The 15,281-nt window shown below is 40.5% G+C and overlaps 1 protein-coding gene across 2 annotated transcripts; it reads right to left on the bottom strand.

Annotated features, from left to right (window-relative positions):
* Positions 1 to 791: 791 nt before the first annotated feature.
* Positions 792 to 5,059, bottom strand: ptmaa (prothymosin alpha a). Of its 2 annotated transcripts, none has more exons than XM_010872552.3 (5): positions 4,895 to 5,059; positions 2,352 to 2,420; positions 1,967 to 2,057; positions 1,693 to 1,778; positions 792 to 1,559 (listed from the first exon to the last, which is right to left on the bottom strand). In XM_010872552.3, exons 1-5 carry the CDS (start codon positions 4,937 to 4,939, stop codon positions 1,518 to 1,520), a joined length of 333 nt encoding a protein of 110 aa, XP_010870854.1. In that variant the 5' UTR covers positions 4,940 to 5,059; the 3' UTR covers positions 792 to 1,517. The 2 variants fall into 2 exon arrangements, with proteins under 2 accessions (XP_010870854.1, XP_034149832.1); XM_034293941.1 differs by having other exon boundaries at positions 1,750 to 1,778.
* Between the last annotated feature and the right edge of the window lie 10,222 nt (positions 5,060 to 15,281).

Genomic DNA, 15,281 nt, shown 5'->3' with positions numbered 1-15,281 from the left:
ATTCTGAATTGCGTATCATGGAAATGAGGAGAAAGAAATGATGTAAAAGTATAAAAAAGCAGAGCAATACTTTTAAAAGCGTCATTATTGCTTTGGTATGTTCAGCCACTCAGGTGCATTTCAGCACCAAAATTCTGATTGGCCACACAGGAAAACCACAAGGACCAAGACCCACTTTCTCCATTTCCGCTGAGACTTGCCAGAGCTCTCAGAAACACCTTAGACTGCTGAACCATGTGAAAGGAAGCAGTTTTATGGCTGTTTATATCCCACCCTAAACCGTGGTACCACATTAAGCACAACCATTTAAACATTGTGTGTGATGTGACTGTGTAAAACGTTCTGGAGGACAATAAAGTTCTAACATTGTGTATATCTGTGCTTATGTGCTTATTATTATGTCAAAATGAGATATTGTTGCTGGTGCAGTTTCATAGAAGTATATATTTCAAGAAGATAAATACTATGATTTTGTGTTTTTTATATTTACACTTCTAATGTCAAATGAAAAGATACAGTCTTTGGCTAATAGTAGTTATTAGTTATGTGGTTAAGTCCTATGTATTATAGCCCATGTAGTTGTTGTGGTTAAGGCCAATTAGCACTTCCTGTATTTTTGCTTTGGTGTGTGATATTTGGTGTTCAAAAAATGTGTATCGGAAGGAAAGGATTCACTCAGGTAAATTTATTAAATGCAATATAATTTACCAGATCTTGAATTCTTTAAGGCATGAATAATTTACATTGATGTACAGTTCTAACAGGCCAATAAAACACATGAACAGCATATCTGAAAAGGATACTTTTATAGATTATAGAGCCAAAAGCTGCATGATGATTTTCATAGTTGAGGTGGCTGACTCTAATATAACATTATGAAGTCCCATCTACGACAGGTCAAAAACAGAAGAAAAGGAAAAAACTAATCAGAAGAAATTAAGAACTCACAAAATAAAATTCCGGTTTATTGTCGTACAACAAATTCACACATACACTGAACAGGCCACAACAGACAGCCATTTAACAGACATAAAGAAAAGAAACATCTTTTCTTTGGCCTTGCCATCTCATACAAACCAACTACGTATGGTACAACTTAAGTACAAATACAAAGTTACTGGAATGCTTTGAATTTAATTGTTTTCTGAAATTTGTACAAGTTTCTGTTGAGATAACATGACATGGTCAAACCACAAGTAAAGTCTATTTCATAGAGAAGCATCAACTTCAAAGCACCGTTTGGTAACCAGAGATCACTATCGAAAAATGGCTGACCTCCTAACAATATGTACAAAAATATAAAATGTAAATAAAAATACAAACAAATTCTCCTTTTAAAGTACTGTATCTTGTTAAGAAGGTAGAACTTTGAAGTCTTGGGTTTTCTAAAAAATTTGCAGTTGGGTGTGTGTACACGGACGTTGAACTCTACTTGATGATGACCACAGTTTCCCTCCATAACGCTTGGTGGCCGTGGAGAGAAGTTACAGGGGCTTCCAGCAGTATTAAAACAACTCTTAATCATCGTCAGTTTTCTGCTTCTTCGTTCCAACATCCTCCTGTATAAGTACAAGTCAATTCATGATCAGTAATATCCTTTAAATCGTTGTCTAGTTTGACTTCAATGCAAAGTACCAAAGACATGCTGTAATGATGGAACATGCTATATGTGGACTGAAGATGGTATATTACCTCATCATCTTCATCATCATCCTCTTCTGCTGCCCTCTTGACTGCGCGACCCTCGACCTCATCATCATCATCTTCGTCTTCATCACCTATAGAGAGGGGGAATGTTAGATCATTGTAGTTACAGTACCTAACACATAGAGGGAGCTCCAACAAAACAGTTTATAAGAGAGACTGTCTCAGATGAGTACCAACAAATAGACATCATGGCCACTATGTACATTTGTCAGCAACATGTGGATACTCTTTCATCATACTGAAAGACCAGATCACTTACCCTCAACATCCTCTTCCTCATCCTCCTCCTCTCCCACATCTTCATCATCCTCGTCTACATCATTGTCCTGTTCGCCATTCTCCTCAGCCTCCTGTGAAAAAACATCACAATGCATCAGATGCATGGAACTTGTTTTGTGTCATGGGGAAAAATAGTTTGACGATAAACAGTAATCATTTTTGAGTGAAAGTAATAAAAAGGGTTATCTAATTTCAAATATAAAGAAAGATGGGTTCCTTCAAATGTATTTCTACAGATAGGGTTAGGGTTTTGTATGGATACTGAAGAAAATTAGTAAGAACAGATGTACTCAAACCAAAGGACATGGTGCTGGGTAAATTTAGGAAAAGGAATGGAGCAGTTAAAAGTTAGGGTGAAGTCTTACAGCCTTTCCGTTGGCTGGGGTGTCTTTTCCATTTTCTGCCTCTTCAACAAGCTTCTTCTCTTTCAGGTCCTGGGGAAAAAGAAAAGTTTGAGAATATGCTTGAGTAATAAATTGTGGTGGATTAAATATCTACCAATTTAAGTCTCAATCTAGATGTCACACCGTCATTTGAATTTCTGTATTGTTTGTGTTTTTATTACTTCTATCTAAAGGAGCGGGAACAAAAAGGTTGTCACACCCCCAGCCACCAACCTTCCTCTCTCTCCACCCTCTTCTAAAGTTGTAAAGCATGCTTTCCTTTTTTATTTGAAAGGCCACACTTTGATCATAAACGTTCTATTGGTTGCTTTTCTTCTATACTCCCCGCCTACTTTTGGAGATCTAATAGAAGTGTTGCAAACTGACACCATGTTGAGCGCAACGAGCATTGTAGTTCAGCCAAGGACCCATATAATGGTTGCTATGAAGACACGCCCGGTAAAAGACTACAATTCCCAAAGCACCAATAGAGCTCATTTTAATACAGCCAATAAGAACGGCCAAATGAACGCTACCAGAAGGAGGCTGACTAAATTAACTCCAAGGAAGGGAGACAATAGCGCATAGAAGGGATATGCTTTCATCGACATTCCATTTTACAAATGCAGACAATAAGGTTTGTAATCAATCAGAACCATTCTGCTCGGAGGTTGGTGTTCGACCAAAGGTCTGCATGCAGACCTATGTTTAGGCCTTTTTACTTGAAGGACAAATGCGCTTTTCCTTTACAATAACCCTTTTCAGTACCCATAATAAAAAACATTTCAAGATTTTCTTTCTCTCATTCGTTTTAACCTTTATAGGAAAGACTGAATTAGTTAGAGTAGTCTAATGCTGAGCTCATAAGCCGGTTAACAGCTACATCCCCATTACCCGCCTCCTTTAACATCACCTTTACGTGCCAATATTGTAGGCTATTTTATAGCCTAAGGCAAGTATGTACAGCTACAGCGTTGTTCTTTTTTTTTTTTTTATCATATAGGGTATCTGAGATACAGCATACTTGATTTTACAGTTACAACACCGCGGGTCAACAGCATATTGTGAGCTTATAAAATGACAAAAGATAGCCGCAAAAGCGCATATTAACGCGCAATCGGTTAAGCTCGAGGTGCTCAGCAGCAGCGCTTTGCAATATTTAATGAAAATCGATGCCTTCAAGAGGCAACGCTGGTTTGCCGTGCACGCTCCCACTCCCCCCTTTCTGTATCTCTCGCACTCGCTGAATAGGGTAACGGCGTAGAAGATCCGGTGAGGGAGAGAAAATGAACACTTCCACTTTCACAGATAAACTTTTTGCTACACTGGCTATTCATTTCAGGATTGTGCGCCGCCAAATTAAGCTAAACTAAATGTAGTTCGATCTAATACAACTCTTCCAAAGAAACAAACCAAAATGTTTCCTGTCCACAGAGGAGCACATTTTTCATTATCTTTTTTTATACAAAAACATGTCAAAATACAATACTGTATACAAACAAAAAACACTAACCGAAACATATCCAAATTACACAAGCATTGAATTTGCTTAACTAGTCAGTTCATGTTGTTTAACGAGAGGCTCCGGAGCTCGGATCGAGGCTCCGTCACATAAAGCGCACATAGAAGCCTGGTAGAACGAACACACCGCGGGGCTTATCCATGTCAATACAGTCGTGAATCAACTAATACACACAGCTACAAGAAAGAAACAACGATTCCTTATCAGTTTACAGTTATAGAAAATAACCTATCATGTCGCCCATTTATCTCGATCAAGTCTATAGCCAATATACTGGCTATGTTAAATGTTGGTTACGTTATTAAACCTTTACGCGCGGTTTAAATCCCTTTAATTCTTCATATTAAAAGGCACGATGCTTTCAGGCCTGAATCATTCCATTTAAACGTTCATAACAATATCAAATACCCCATGAAAACAGCCTCCAAAAACAATGGGATCTATTCAAGTACCAAGTTATGGCAGACCGGTGCGCGGCACAAATTTGGAGAAATTATCAATAGCTCATATAGCAGCCACGATTGAGTCCGGAAAATGCAATGTGGCTTATTCAGTTATTAATCCAAAGCGAATAAATCAAAACGGTAAAGCCGACGTTCGCACGTGAGTGAGTTCTTTAAAACAGACAGAAATCCGTGCTCAAGTGAACCGACACGTTAGTATAAACAAAGAACCGCGCGCAGACTGTTATAGTCAGGGCAATACCAGCATCGCTTGCTGTGAATGTTTCAAGAGACTATAGTGCAACTTTGGAGTACTCATTGTTTGTCTTATATTCATCTAATATCATGGATGGTCTCCAATAAAAGTGTTTCCATTCCAACATCCATAAAAAGGTTTACATCCAAAGCCATTAGGTGAATCTCGAATAAACACTTGTTTGTTCCAGCTTCCGATAGTTGTTCTCCCTTTAAAATACTAGGTCCGAAATAGATTTGAATGAAAGAAAGTGAAGAAATCGTTATTTATCCATCTCACAGGTCACAAGTTGCCCTCCACTTACCTTGGCAGAGATCTCTGTACTAGTGTCGACTTTTGTGTCAGCCATGTTTCTGTCTTAGCCTAATATAACAAATGTTATAGGGGATCGGAAAAAAATAATGAAACGATCCACTCAGTCCGACCACTGTAAAAGAAAAAAAAGACTTATAGTGCCAGTAGCAACCTGGCTCGACCGGGGAACCTTTAATATAAGAGTTGTGGGCGGAGTCAGGGGGCGGCCAGTGCGTTATGATTGGCCCATAATTTGGACAATTCTTAGCCACGATTGGTCCAAGGTGAACAATGGACAGTATTTTCACAGAGACGCAAACGCCCACTAACCAGCATCGCCGAATCATAGCTGTGACGAGTGGCTGTCCTTCCCCGCGCCGGGATTGATGACCCGCATAGCATACACTCTGTCAACACAAGATTAAACTTGTCAAAGTGGACGATTCTCGCATCAGGACTTAATATATGCCAAGATCCGATTGCAAACCCCACATAGAATGTGTCCAATAGTGGACAGATGGATTCAGCTCTAGGATAATGCATTGGGCAACATGTATCACACACACATAAACATCCGCAGTTATTACATGTAATAACACACTTATTACCTCATCACAAATAGTTTAACCTCATCAATCAGAAACACATTTGTATTTCATGTTTCTTATAAGGGGCTGTTGGTTGACCTTGCCTGCACTTCCATTTGAATGATAGTCTCGTTTGATAAATCACATGTATTTTGTTTCTGTATCCTTAAATATTTGATTGTAGCAACTTTAAATGTATTTAAATGTATGAATTGGCCGCTATGATTTAAAATGTCTGTAATGGCCTATTGTGGCATTCAGAAAACGAAGCCTTTCTCTAGTTACCCACGACAGACTGATAGATAGCCCGCCTCCCCCAACCAACCCCCACTCCTCCCCCCTGTAGAGCAGCCCCTCCTTCCTCTGCAACCCGCACCCCTCCCCTATCGGTTCCCTCCCTCTTCTATCTCTCCCTAGAAGCCGAAATACGCATGCGCCCTGTGTCACGGTTTGAAGCTTCTATTTCCCGGCTCTAACTCCATTGTGTGTGTTGGTGAAGGTCGACGCCACACAGAACTAATTTACGAGATTTACTTCTGAAAGATGTTTACTGCATTTTTGTGGGATCATTCATTGTTTAAAAATTGCAGCAGAATCGGAAAATTAACTAAGCTACTTGTCACACATATACTTTCAGTAGATTGCGCAGAAAGAATCCACAACAAAAATGGAAGTCATGAATTGAACTTATACCCTGCACGAAGGAGTCCAAGGTCTCAGTTGAAAAATTAAGGAAAAATGAAGTAAGCCTACATATTGTTGAAACAAATGTTATAAACAATGTAACAGTGTTGCATAGGGATTACTTTTATGCATGACAGCACTGTTGAGGTAAAAGGAGATACCAATAGCCTACCTCAACAAGATGGCTTTTTCTAAATGCCATATGTCGTCGTGATTGTAAAAGAACTAACATCATTGGTTGACGAACTGGAGCAAACATAAACCTGACGCTTTGCGCCCTTGGATTGGATAACCAGACTGTCAATCAAATATAGTACTCCAAAATGGCTGTTCGGAAAACGTGGAAAGTGGATTTTCAAAAGCGAGCACAAAGTCGCTAAATGATTACATATGTTAATTACTTATTTTTAATACATCATATATTTTAGGAGCAATGTGCAGCAGCTTCATTAATTTTGTTAATTTCTAAATTTATTTGACATTTTTACATTATAGTAATTTAGCAGATGCTCATATCAAGGCTGACTTACAGTTAGTTAATTCAAAGGTGGGACAACCACACAACATTATAATGTAAATGCATTATACTCAATGAAGTAGCTATCAGGAAAGTCAAGACTAGCAGGGAAACATGACACGTACCCATTGAAACTTGAAGAATATTGCTCATCTCTCGCTATACACCAGGACCCATTATATAAGCTTGTATTTGTCCAATGTTTGTGAACAAAATAAATGTCAACAAAAACTACATATTTTAAAAATATGGTGAAAACTATACTTTTAGTATCATGGATGAAAATAAAAACAATAAACAAACAAAATGGAAAAGTTTGCAAATTCTGTGTGTTAAAATGATCAATACTGGAAAAAAGTTTGTCTGCACGTTTGCAGTCTTAGGTTCTACACACTTACACTAATATGTGGCATATAGTCGATTATCAAAGCAAGCATGCTTGACTTTGTAAGAAGCTGCAGGGCAGCTGTGTCTGAAGCTGCTATTTTGTGTTACAGAACTGAAAACATCTCTTCCTAAGGAGGCCCCTATAGGCTTTACATGCTGTGACCTGCAGAGAAGCTCCATGTCTGGATGGGAACTTGTATGTTGTCCTGGGGTCTTATCTCACATGGACACATATACCCAGTACATACATGCACAAACACGCTCACATGCACACACACTTCTCTTTGAAGGGTTAACTTCAATTTACAGACTTCAATCATGTAAACGCTCTCTATACAGGCCAAAAAGGCTCATTATTCCATATGACCTGAGCATTTAGGATATGCTACATTAATCAAACTACTATGGGTGTTAGAACAACATAATACTGCAGGATTGTCAATAGGCTGCCTGTCTGGCATTGTTATCAACAAAGGTTTCTGACACAGTTATTGTATCAGGTTTCAATGCTATTGTTACCATAGTTCCTCTCTCCTCTCCTCTGTCCTCTTCTCCCTCTAGTGGAACTCTCAAGACACTGGTAGAGCTCCTCAATCAGATGGTAAAATACTTTTCACAATTGACCAGAACAGTTTAGCTCTTAACTTGCCAATATATTATAGGCTTAAATTAAGTATCTACATACCACGTTTAAAGAATTTTAGGGACAGACAAAAATGTGTTAAAAAAGAGCATTTCTTTACTATTTAACTGCAATGATGAGCAGTATTCCAGAAATGAGATTTGTCCCAAAATGCTAATTGTTGCAGATTTCTAACCCCCCCCCCCCCCGACCCCCAAAAAGCATTATATAATGTATACTCCTCACCCAACCAAAATCATATAGATAAACTGTAACATAAAAATCAACTGATTTCTGTCTAATCTCTCTCTGTCAACTATCTTAAAATCTTACTGTCTTTCTAGTGTCTGTCTAGTGTCTGTCTGTCTAGTGTCTGTCTGTCTAGTGTCTGTCTGTCTAGTGTCTGTCTAGTGTCTGTCTGTCTATGCCTGTCTGTCTAGTGTCTGTCTGTCTATGTCTGTCTTTCTAGTGTCTGTCTATGTCTGTCTGTCTAGTGTCTGTCTGTCTGTCTAGTGTCTGTCTGTCTAGTGTCTGTCTGTCTATGTCTGTCTGTCTAGTGTCTGTCTGTCTGTCTAGTGTCTGTCTGTCTATGCCTGTCTGTCTGTGTACTGTCTGTCTGGCGGCTATCTGTCTACTGTCTTTCTACTGTTTCTGTCCACTGTTCCCCTGTCTATTTGTCTTCTGTCTACTGTCCCTATTTCAATTGCTACTTTAGGGATATTTCACATATGAAGTGAAAGATTGAAAGAAAACAAATTGTTTGAAACAGGTGACCAACAGTTTTGGGAGAATAATCTGATGTCCCTGTGAAGGAAACCACCCCTTCGTCTTCCAGATAATGTCCTATAATCTTTTGAATGGTCTTGTCAGCTATATCAGTATGTTTTTATGTTTAAGATAACATTAATTTATTTTTGTGTATGTTCCTTTTATGATTTTGTTTGCTCTTGAAGACTATTGAACTGCAATGTGGAGAACACTGAAGAACATTCAAAAACCCTGCAGAAGTTAAAAAGGATGTAACATGCTTTTGTTGCGTAAAGGCAAAAACAATAAACAATCTTTAAATAGACAACAGATAATATCTAAATAGAATTCTGGTTAAATGATCCTTCCCCTAAATGCTTCAAACACACTCTAGTGCTTAACCATTAAAGAGGGGATAAATGTCTTGCCTCACTGCGATGGCTCATGATCACTCTCTCAAACACTCACACACGGAAGAGGGCAGAGAAGCACAAGCAGGCACATACTGGCAGGTGCACACACCAGATCCCCCACCCCCCCACCCACACACACACAAACACACACAGGCAGGCAAGAGCCCACAGACACACAAACACAGACAGGCACACACCTCTATTAACCCAGCCACAGCCTTTTCCTGTCTACCACGGTGGAAGGAGCACTGGAAATCCCCTGCTTGGCCAGACCACCAGGGTCACATGACTCACTAACCAACACTGCCACTATGCTGGCTGTGGCGCTGTCTCTACAAACACACACACGCTAAGTGTCTTCTCAGTCCTCTCCTTGCTCTCATAGTTTGGCAGTCCTAGAATCTTCAAAGGGAATTGGTGACTCCCACATCTGGTCCTGGTTGACAGGGAAACAGGCTAACAGGATACAAAAATAGATCAATGGTTCACTGCCTATAAATATACTTTCTTGCCTATAGACTTTCTAGACTATCTTGAGGTGTGTGTATGGTGGGGGTCCACTGTGGGAGATTATCGTTCTCCCATTATCGTTCCCACTGTGGGAGATTATCATTCTCACATTATCGTTCCCACTGTGGGAGATTATCACTCATTATCGTTCCCAAAATAACCCACGTTGTACGAGTAGTTGTCTTAATATTGCCAAAAAGTTGCACTTGAAAGGACCTGTTGAGAAAAAGTATCACGACTCCCAGAATAATGGTTGATTGACAGATGAGGCAAAAGGAGGACGTTTACGCCATCAGACCCGGCTCTCACAGACACACATGCGTGGTGGTGGTGTCATGGTTTGAGGGTGTTTTGCTGACACTAGACCAGGAAGACTTGCCATGCATGACAATTTTGCCACACCTGGATGCAGCAAGACAACGATCCACCTCATGTTGCAAGACTAATGATCTAAAACAGCCAATCAACTCTGAATGGTATAGTCATCCTTCAGATATCAATCCAATGGAACACAGTCATGGGGAGATTGATCAATATTACAGGAAGTGTTAGGTTGCTAGTAATTGCAGTTGAAGTTGGCACTGTTGAGTGTGAGGGGGAAATGGAGGGATAGTACATAATTATAAATACATTAAGTTTCAACATACCCTATTGTTTTTTTATTATCACACTTTCTTTACATAATATTAGGTTTCGGTGGAAAATACAGAAAATCGAAAAGGAGGCGAAACATGTATCACGGCACTGAATGAACTGTCTTTGATCAGATTAACCTATATCCTATTTATATGACACGTTTCCTTCGGTCAACCCACCCTTCAAAGATGTTATCAGGATGATGTGGAAGGGAAAAAAGAATTGCTGTCTGGAAAGATAAGAGAATACTGGCATACATTACTTGCTCCTTAACTCAAGGCATTGTTATGTGACAAATGTCACTTTGTGGAAGGCATACCGCTCCACAGTTATGCTCCTTAGGCTATTTTGCAACCACAAAATAATACCAATAACCACAAAGTACCACAACCAACCACAGAGTGCCACAACCAACCACAGAGTGCCACAACCAACCACAAAGTACCACAACCAACCACAGAGTGCCACAACCAACCACAGAGTGCCACAACCAACCACAAAGTACCACAACCAACCACAGAGTGCCACAACCAACCACAGAGTGCCACAACCAACCACAAAGTGCCACAACCAACCACAGAGTGCCACAACCAACCACAGAGTGCCACAACCAACCACAAAGTGCCACAACCAACCACAGAGTGCCACAACCACCCACAAAGTGCCACAACAAACATTAAATCCCACCACCAAAAAACAAATACCACAAACAACCATTCAATCCCACATCCATAAAATTCAACAAATACAACAAGGAATCACAAAACACCACAATTAACAAATGACCACCATATTCCACAAACAACCACAAAATACCACAAACAACCAAGAAATAACACAAACAACCATAAAATACCACAACCACAAAATACTACAAAAGACACAAAATACAGTGAACAACCAGTATATACCACAAACAACTAACAAATTACAGAAAGATGACACAGAATAGCAGAAAAAAGAGATGAGAGAACCTGGAATCTGCAGCATTCCATCAATCAAGCATTTATGGAAGGATGACTGGACAGAAAGCACTCCTGGGTATAGGGCAAATGATATGTTGCCTGAAGGAGTGTAAAGGACGAGGAAAATTATTCTCTAGTCTAAAGAGACCAAAATCAAACTATTAAGTCTGAATACCAAGAGCTATATCGAGCGAAAACAAGGTACTGCTCATCACCTGGCCTATGGTGAAGCATGATGGTTGGAGCATCATGTTATGAGGTTGCTTCTCAGTTGTAAGGACTGGGAGATTGATCATGATTGAGGAATGAATGAACGAGGCAAAGTACAGCAAGGTCTCTGAAGAAAACCTCAGACCGGGGTGAAGATTTGTCTTTCAGAACAACAATGAACCAAAGCACACAGCCAAGACAATCCTGGAGGGACAAGTCTGTTAATGTCCTCGATTGGCCCAAACAGCCTAAACTTGAACCCCATTGAGAATCTCTGGGGAGACCTGAAGACAGCAACTCCCCGTCCAATCGTATTTGGAGTAGGGACACCACATACGTTCAACAGCCCCTCTGACCCCTTTCTAGAGCTCTTCTCCCCCCTCACACTGTGCCTCTCCATGCCTTCCCCAGTCTGTTCTCCTCTATTGCTATAGTCCCTGGATCTCCCCAAATCCCTAGAAGATACAAAGCTATATTTAAGATACGTTTTCTATTTTCAATACATTGCCACAAATTGTTTTTCGCTTCAACATGATGGGGTATTGTGTGTTGATTGATAACAAGAATATATGGAATCAATTATAAATGAATGACAATGAGGAGTGAGTGAAGGGGTCTGAATACTTTCTGGAAGCACTGTAGTTGTGCTTGTTTCTGGTGTTTAGTAGGACCCTCACTTACTAGTGACTACAGGGGAATATTTAAGTAAATGTCCAATGGCAATTCCCAAACCCTCCCTTGGCACAATATAACGTTGCTAATATAAAACTGTTTCTGTACACACTGTGTGAATTGAAGAGTTATAACTGCGCCTCTGCTTCCATCCCTCCTCGTTCTCAGTAAGCTGTAACAGGACGTTCAGGCTCCAGTAGATGGAACCAACTAGGTTAAAGTATCATCATCAGGCTCTTGATCTACTAAATCCTCCCCCACAATACCATGTTGTAATAATTGCAGTACCTCCACGCCAGACCAGACATGACAAACTGCCCCTCCCTCTCTCCCTCCCTCTTTACTCCTTGCTTCTCCCTCATTTTTCATCACCGTTTTAAAATAGCCGTGCTCCAACTCTCTCGCCCTCCAATCCCACCGTATTTTCCCTCCTTGCCCTCAGTTTTTGGGCTCTTTTTCGCTCCTTCCTAATGCATGCATTTGAGGAGTCTTCTTTCTCCCAGTGTTTGTTAGCTCACTAGATGAATCCATACCGTTATCTCTCTGTGTATCTCGTTCCCTTTCTCTTTTTCTCACCCTCTCCTTCCCTATCACCCCTTTCTGCAGCTGTTCCCTCATCCCTGTTTCCTCATCGCTCTGAGAGAGACACCAGAATCAGGGCTAGATACCAGACAGCTGCTATCCAGCTGTGTGCTGTCTCTTTCCCCTCACCTGCTATCTCTTTCTCTATCTTCCCTCTTTCATCATTTCTTAGCATCACACCGTTAATGTTGTTGCTATTTTTCTTTCTCTCTTTCTGTCTATCTTCTGTCTCTCCCTCTCTCTGTACCCTCCCCGTATTTCTCCCCCTCTTCCTAGTGGTCAGAAACAACCTAATGAAGCACACATCCATCGAAGAGGAGTACATAGATATGTTTTTGGAACTGCCGGTAGCAACACAAATTGGATCTGAGCCTTTCGTCCAACACACACACACACACACACACACACACAGACACAGACACAGGTGGTGGATGACCTTTATGAGGGCTGAAGCATGTCACATTACTGTTCTGTCCTCCTCCCAGTCTTCCTAGGTCACTTGTCCCGGGACGCGGTGTCTTCAACACGTTTCTGTGGAGGTGGGATTGTGGGGCGGGTCAATGGGGGAAAACAATTCATGAGCCACCACTCAACAAGCCTGTGCCAGGAAATCTTGTCTTGAGTAGCCACACACCACACTATACAGCATCTTTAGAAATCCATACATTATAAAGAACCCAGAAATGCAAAATACAGTATGAAGGAGGCCTTGTTTGGGGAGTGAAGAGGGAGAGGGTCATTACAGCCAGAGTGCTCCGTTGAGAGCAAGTCTTAACTCTCTGGTCTAATACTAAATAGCCAGTCAATCTAGTGTGTGTTTGTTAGCTCACTAGATAAATCCATACCGTTGTCATATCTTTCGACAGTAGTTTATGGCAGTTATGTCAGTGTATGATAGTCACATGGGTTAACACCTATCAGTCAGGCTTTTCAACGCAGAGTAAGCATTGCTTAGGGATGCATTATTATAATAGGCTTTCACTCATTAAGGAGTGTGTGTGTGCGAGTTTGTGAGTGGGATGATCCGCCATACATCTTCAGGCAGCGTGGAGTGTGTCGCTAGGCCTCTGGGCCCTTTGTTCAGGTCTAATTCGGTGTGACACCAAAGACACAGCGGACAGTCTTTGTCCCAATCGGCGCTCTTTGTATCTGTGATGCTCCCTCTGTGTATACTGATTTATGGTCAGTTTATGTCTGTCCCCCCCGTAAGGTTATCTATAGGATTGTGAGAGGACAAGCTGACCCCATATGTAAAGGATACTATCCATAGAAAGCCTACCACTGATCTCATGGCCGCCACGGGGACGAGCTAGCGAGCCCTCTACCGTGAACTACCACGGTTACAATATATAACAGCACCCACAACGAGTCGCGCTGACGGGATTCCCATATAATGACGTTTACGTTGCGCCTGCGACAATTCCGTTCAGTCTTGTCGGCCACTTCGCAATGATTTGTGGGACATCGGTAAGGCGCCCGTCTCTGTTGTAGCACAATAAAAAAGGGAAAATATGTTCATCCGTGCAGAACGTTTATTCAAGCCACCGAAAAATATTTCCATACTGATGGCCTAGGTGGCGCTCCTGTCCAGTGTGAGTGAGCGAGCCATATAAAAGCACAGCAGCTGAGAGTGAGGCTCAGTCCTCTGCTTGGACCAATAGTGACAGGTTGGTAGTGCTGGGAACAGACTAAATACGTTAATGCCTGGAATAAGAAGAATTCATTAACACTACTAACACACTGCCACCCTTGTCTTATTAACACAAGGTAAGTCGTATTCACTTTGCTCATAGGATGGAATGGACAGCTACATGAAGTAAGAATTTACGGTTAGAATTTACAATAGATTTTTTTCATGAAAATGTTCATGAAATGCAATGAAAATGCCAACATATAGAATATAGTAAGTTATATATGCTTCTGCTTTTCGGGCTAAATCAACAATCTGAAAACATATGAAACAATACCAAATTAATTGAAATCTATTGGAATGCCAATCAATGTTTTGTGTGAATATGTTGTTTTTATTTTATCTATGCATTTTCATTTTATCTTATCTACAGTTCAAAGCTAGAATTCGTAGTGGTTACATTCAAGTTTTGTCTTGAATTAATGACACTCCCTTTGACTCCTGATGAATGTAACTTGTAACAACATGATCTTAATTCAGCAGTCCTTATGCCTATAGCTCTGTCCATGAATTTGACAGTGGTGATATTTCTCTAGGCCCATCTCTCAGCTCTTTACCAAAATAGAGGCTTTGCTTTGTTGTTGTTTAATTTAACTGTTGCCTAATGTCTAGCTTTAATGTCTTACCTTCAGTTAAAGACACAGTACTTGAATGTAAATAAAGAATTATGTAACAGTCATAAAGCTTGCTACATGAAATAGAGTATTAATGACCTGTTTTGTAATCCACAGATTCAACTGGATGAACACATCAGCACCTCATATCAATAATGTAAATCAAATATGATGTAATGGTGAAATGCAAATGTGTGTATGGGTGTGTGTGAGCATGACTGGGTGCAATTGTGGTCCTGTAGCACCACAGACAGGATGGTTCCCGCAATTCTGCAATAGATAATAATAGTCAAACCATTGATACATTTATTTTCCAGAGCAGCATATAGCCGATTGGTTAGATTTAGATTGAATCTGAGCAGAGAAGAAAAATATACCGTTTTATCCTTAAGCAACACAGCTAAACCAAATTGCTTCATGGTAAAGTGCAGTGCCCAAATGTGTGTGCACAAACTGACAAATATCTCCTTAATGCAGACACACTGTATGTCTTGGCGCCTGTGCAAGCGTTGTACTGGCTTGAATAACTCAATAAAAGCTCTGTGATATATGTTCCTTTTG

This window comes from Esox lucius, chromosome 8, assembly GCF_011004845.1.
Source record: "Esox lucius isolate fEsoLuc1 chromosome 8, fEsoLuc1.pri, whole genome shotgun sequence".
NCBI lineage: Eukaryota > Metazoa > Chordata > Actinopteri > Esociformes > Esocidae > Esox > Esox lucius.
This window is presented reverse-complemented; position numbering and strand designations above follow the sequence as displayed.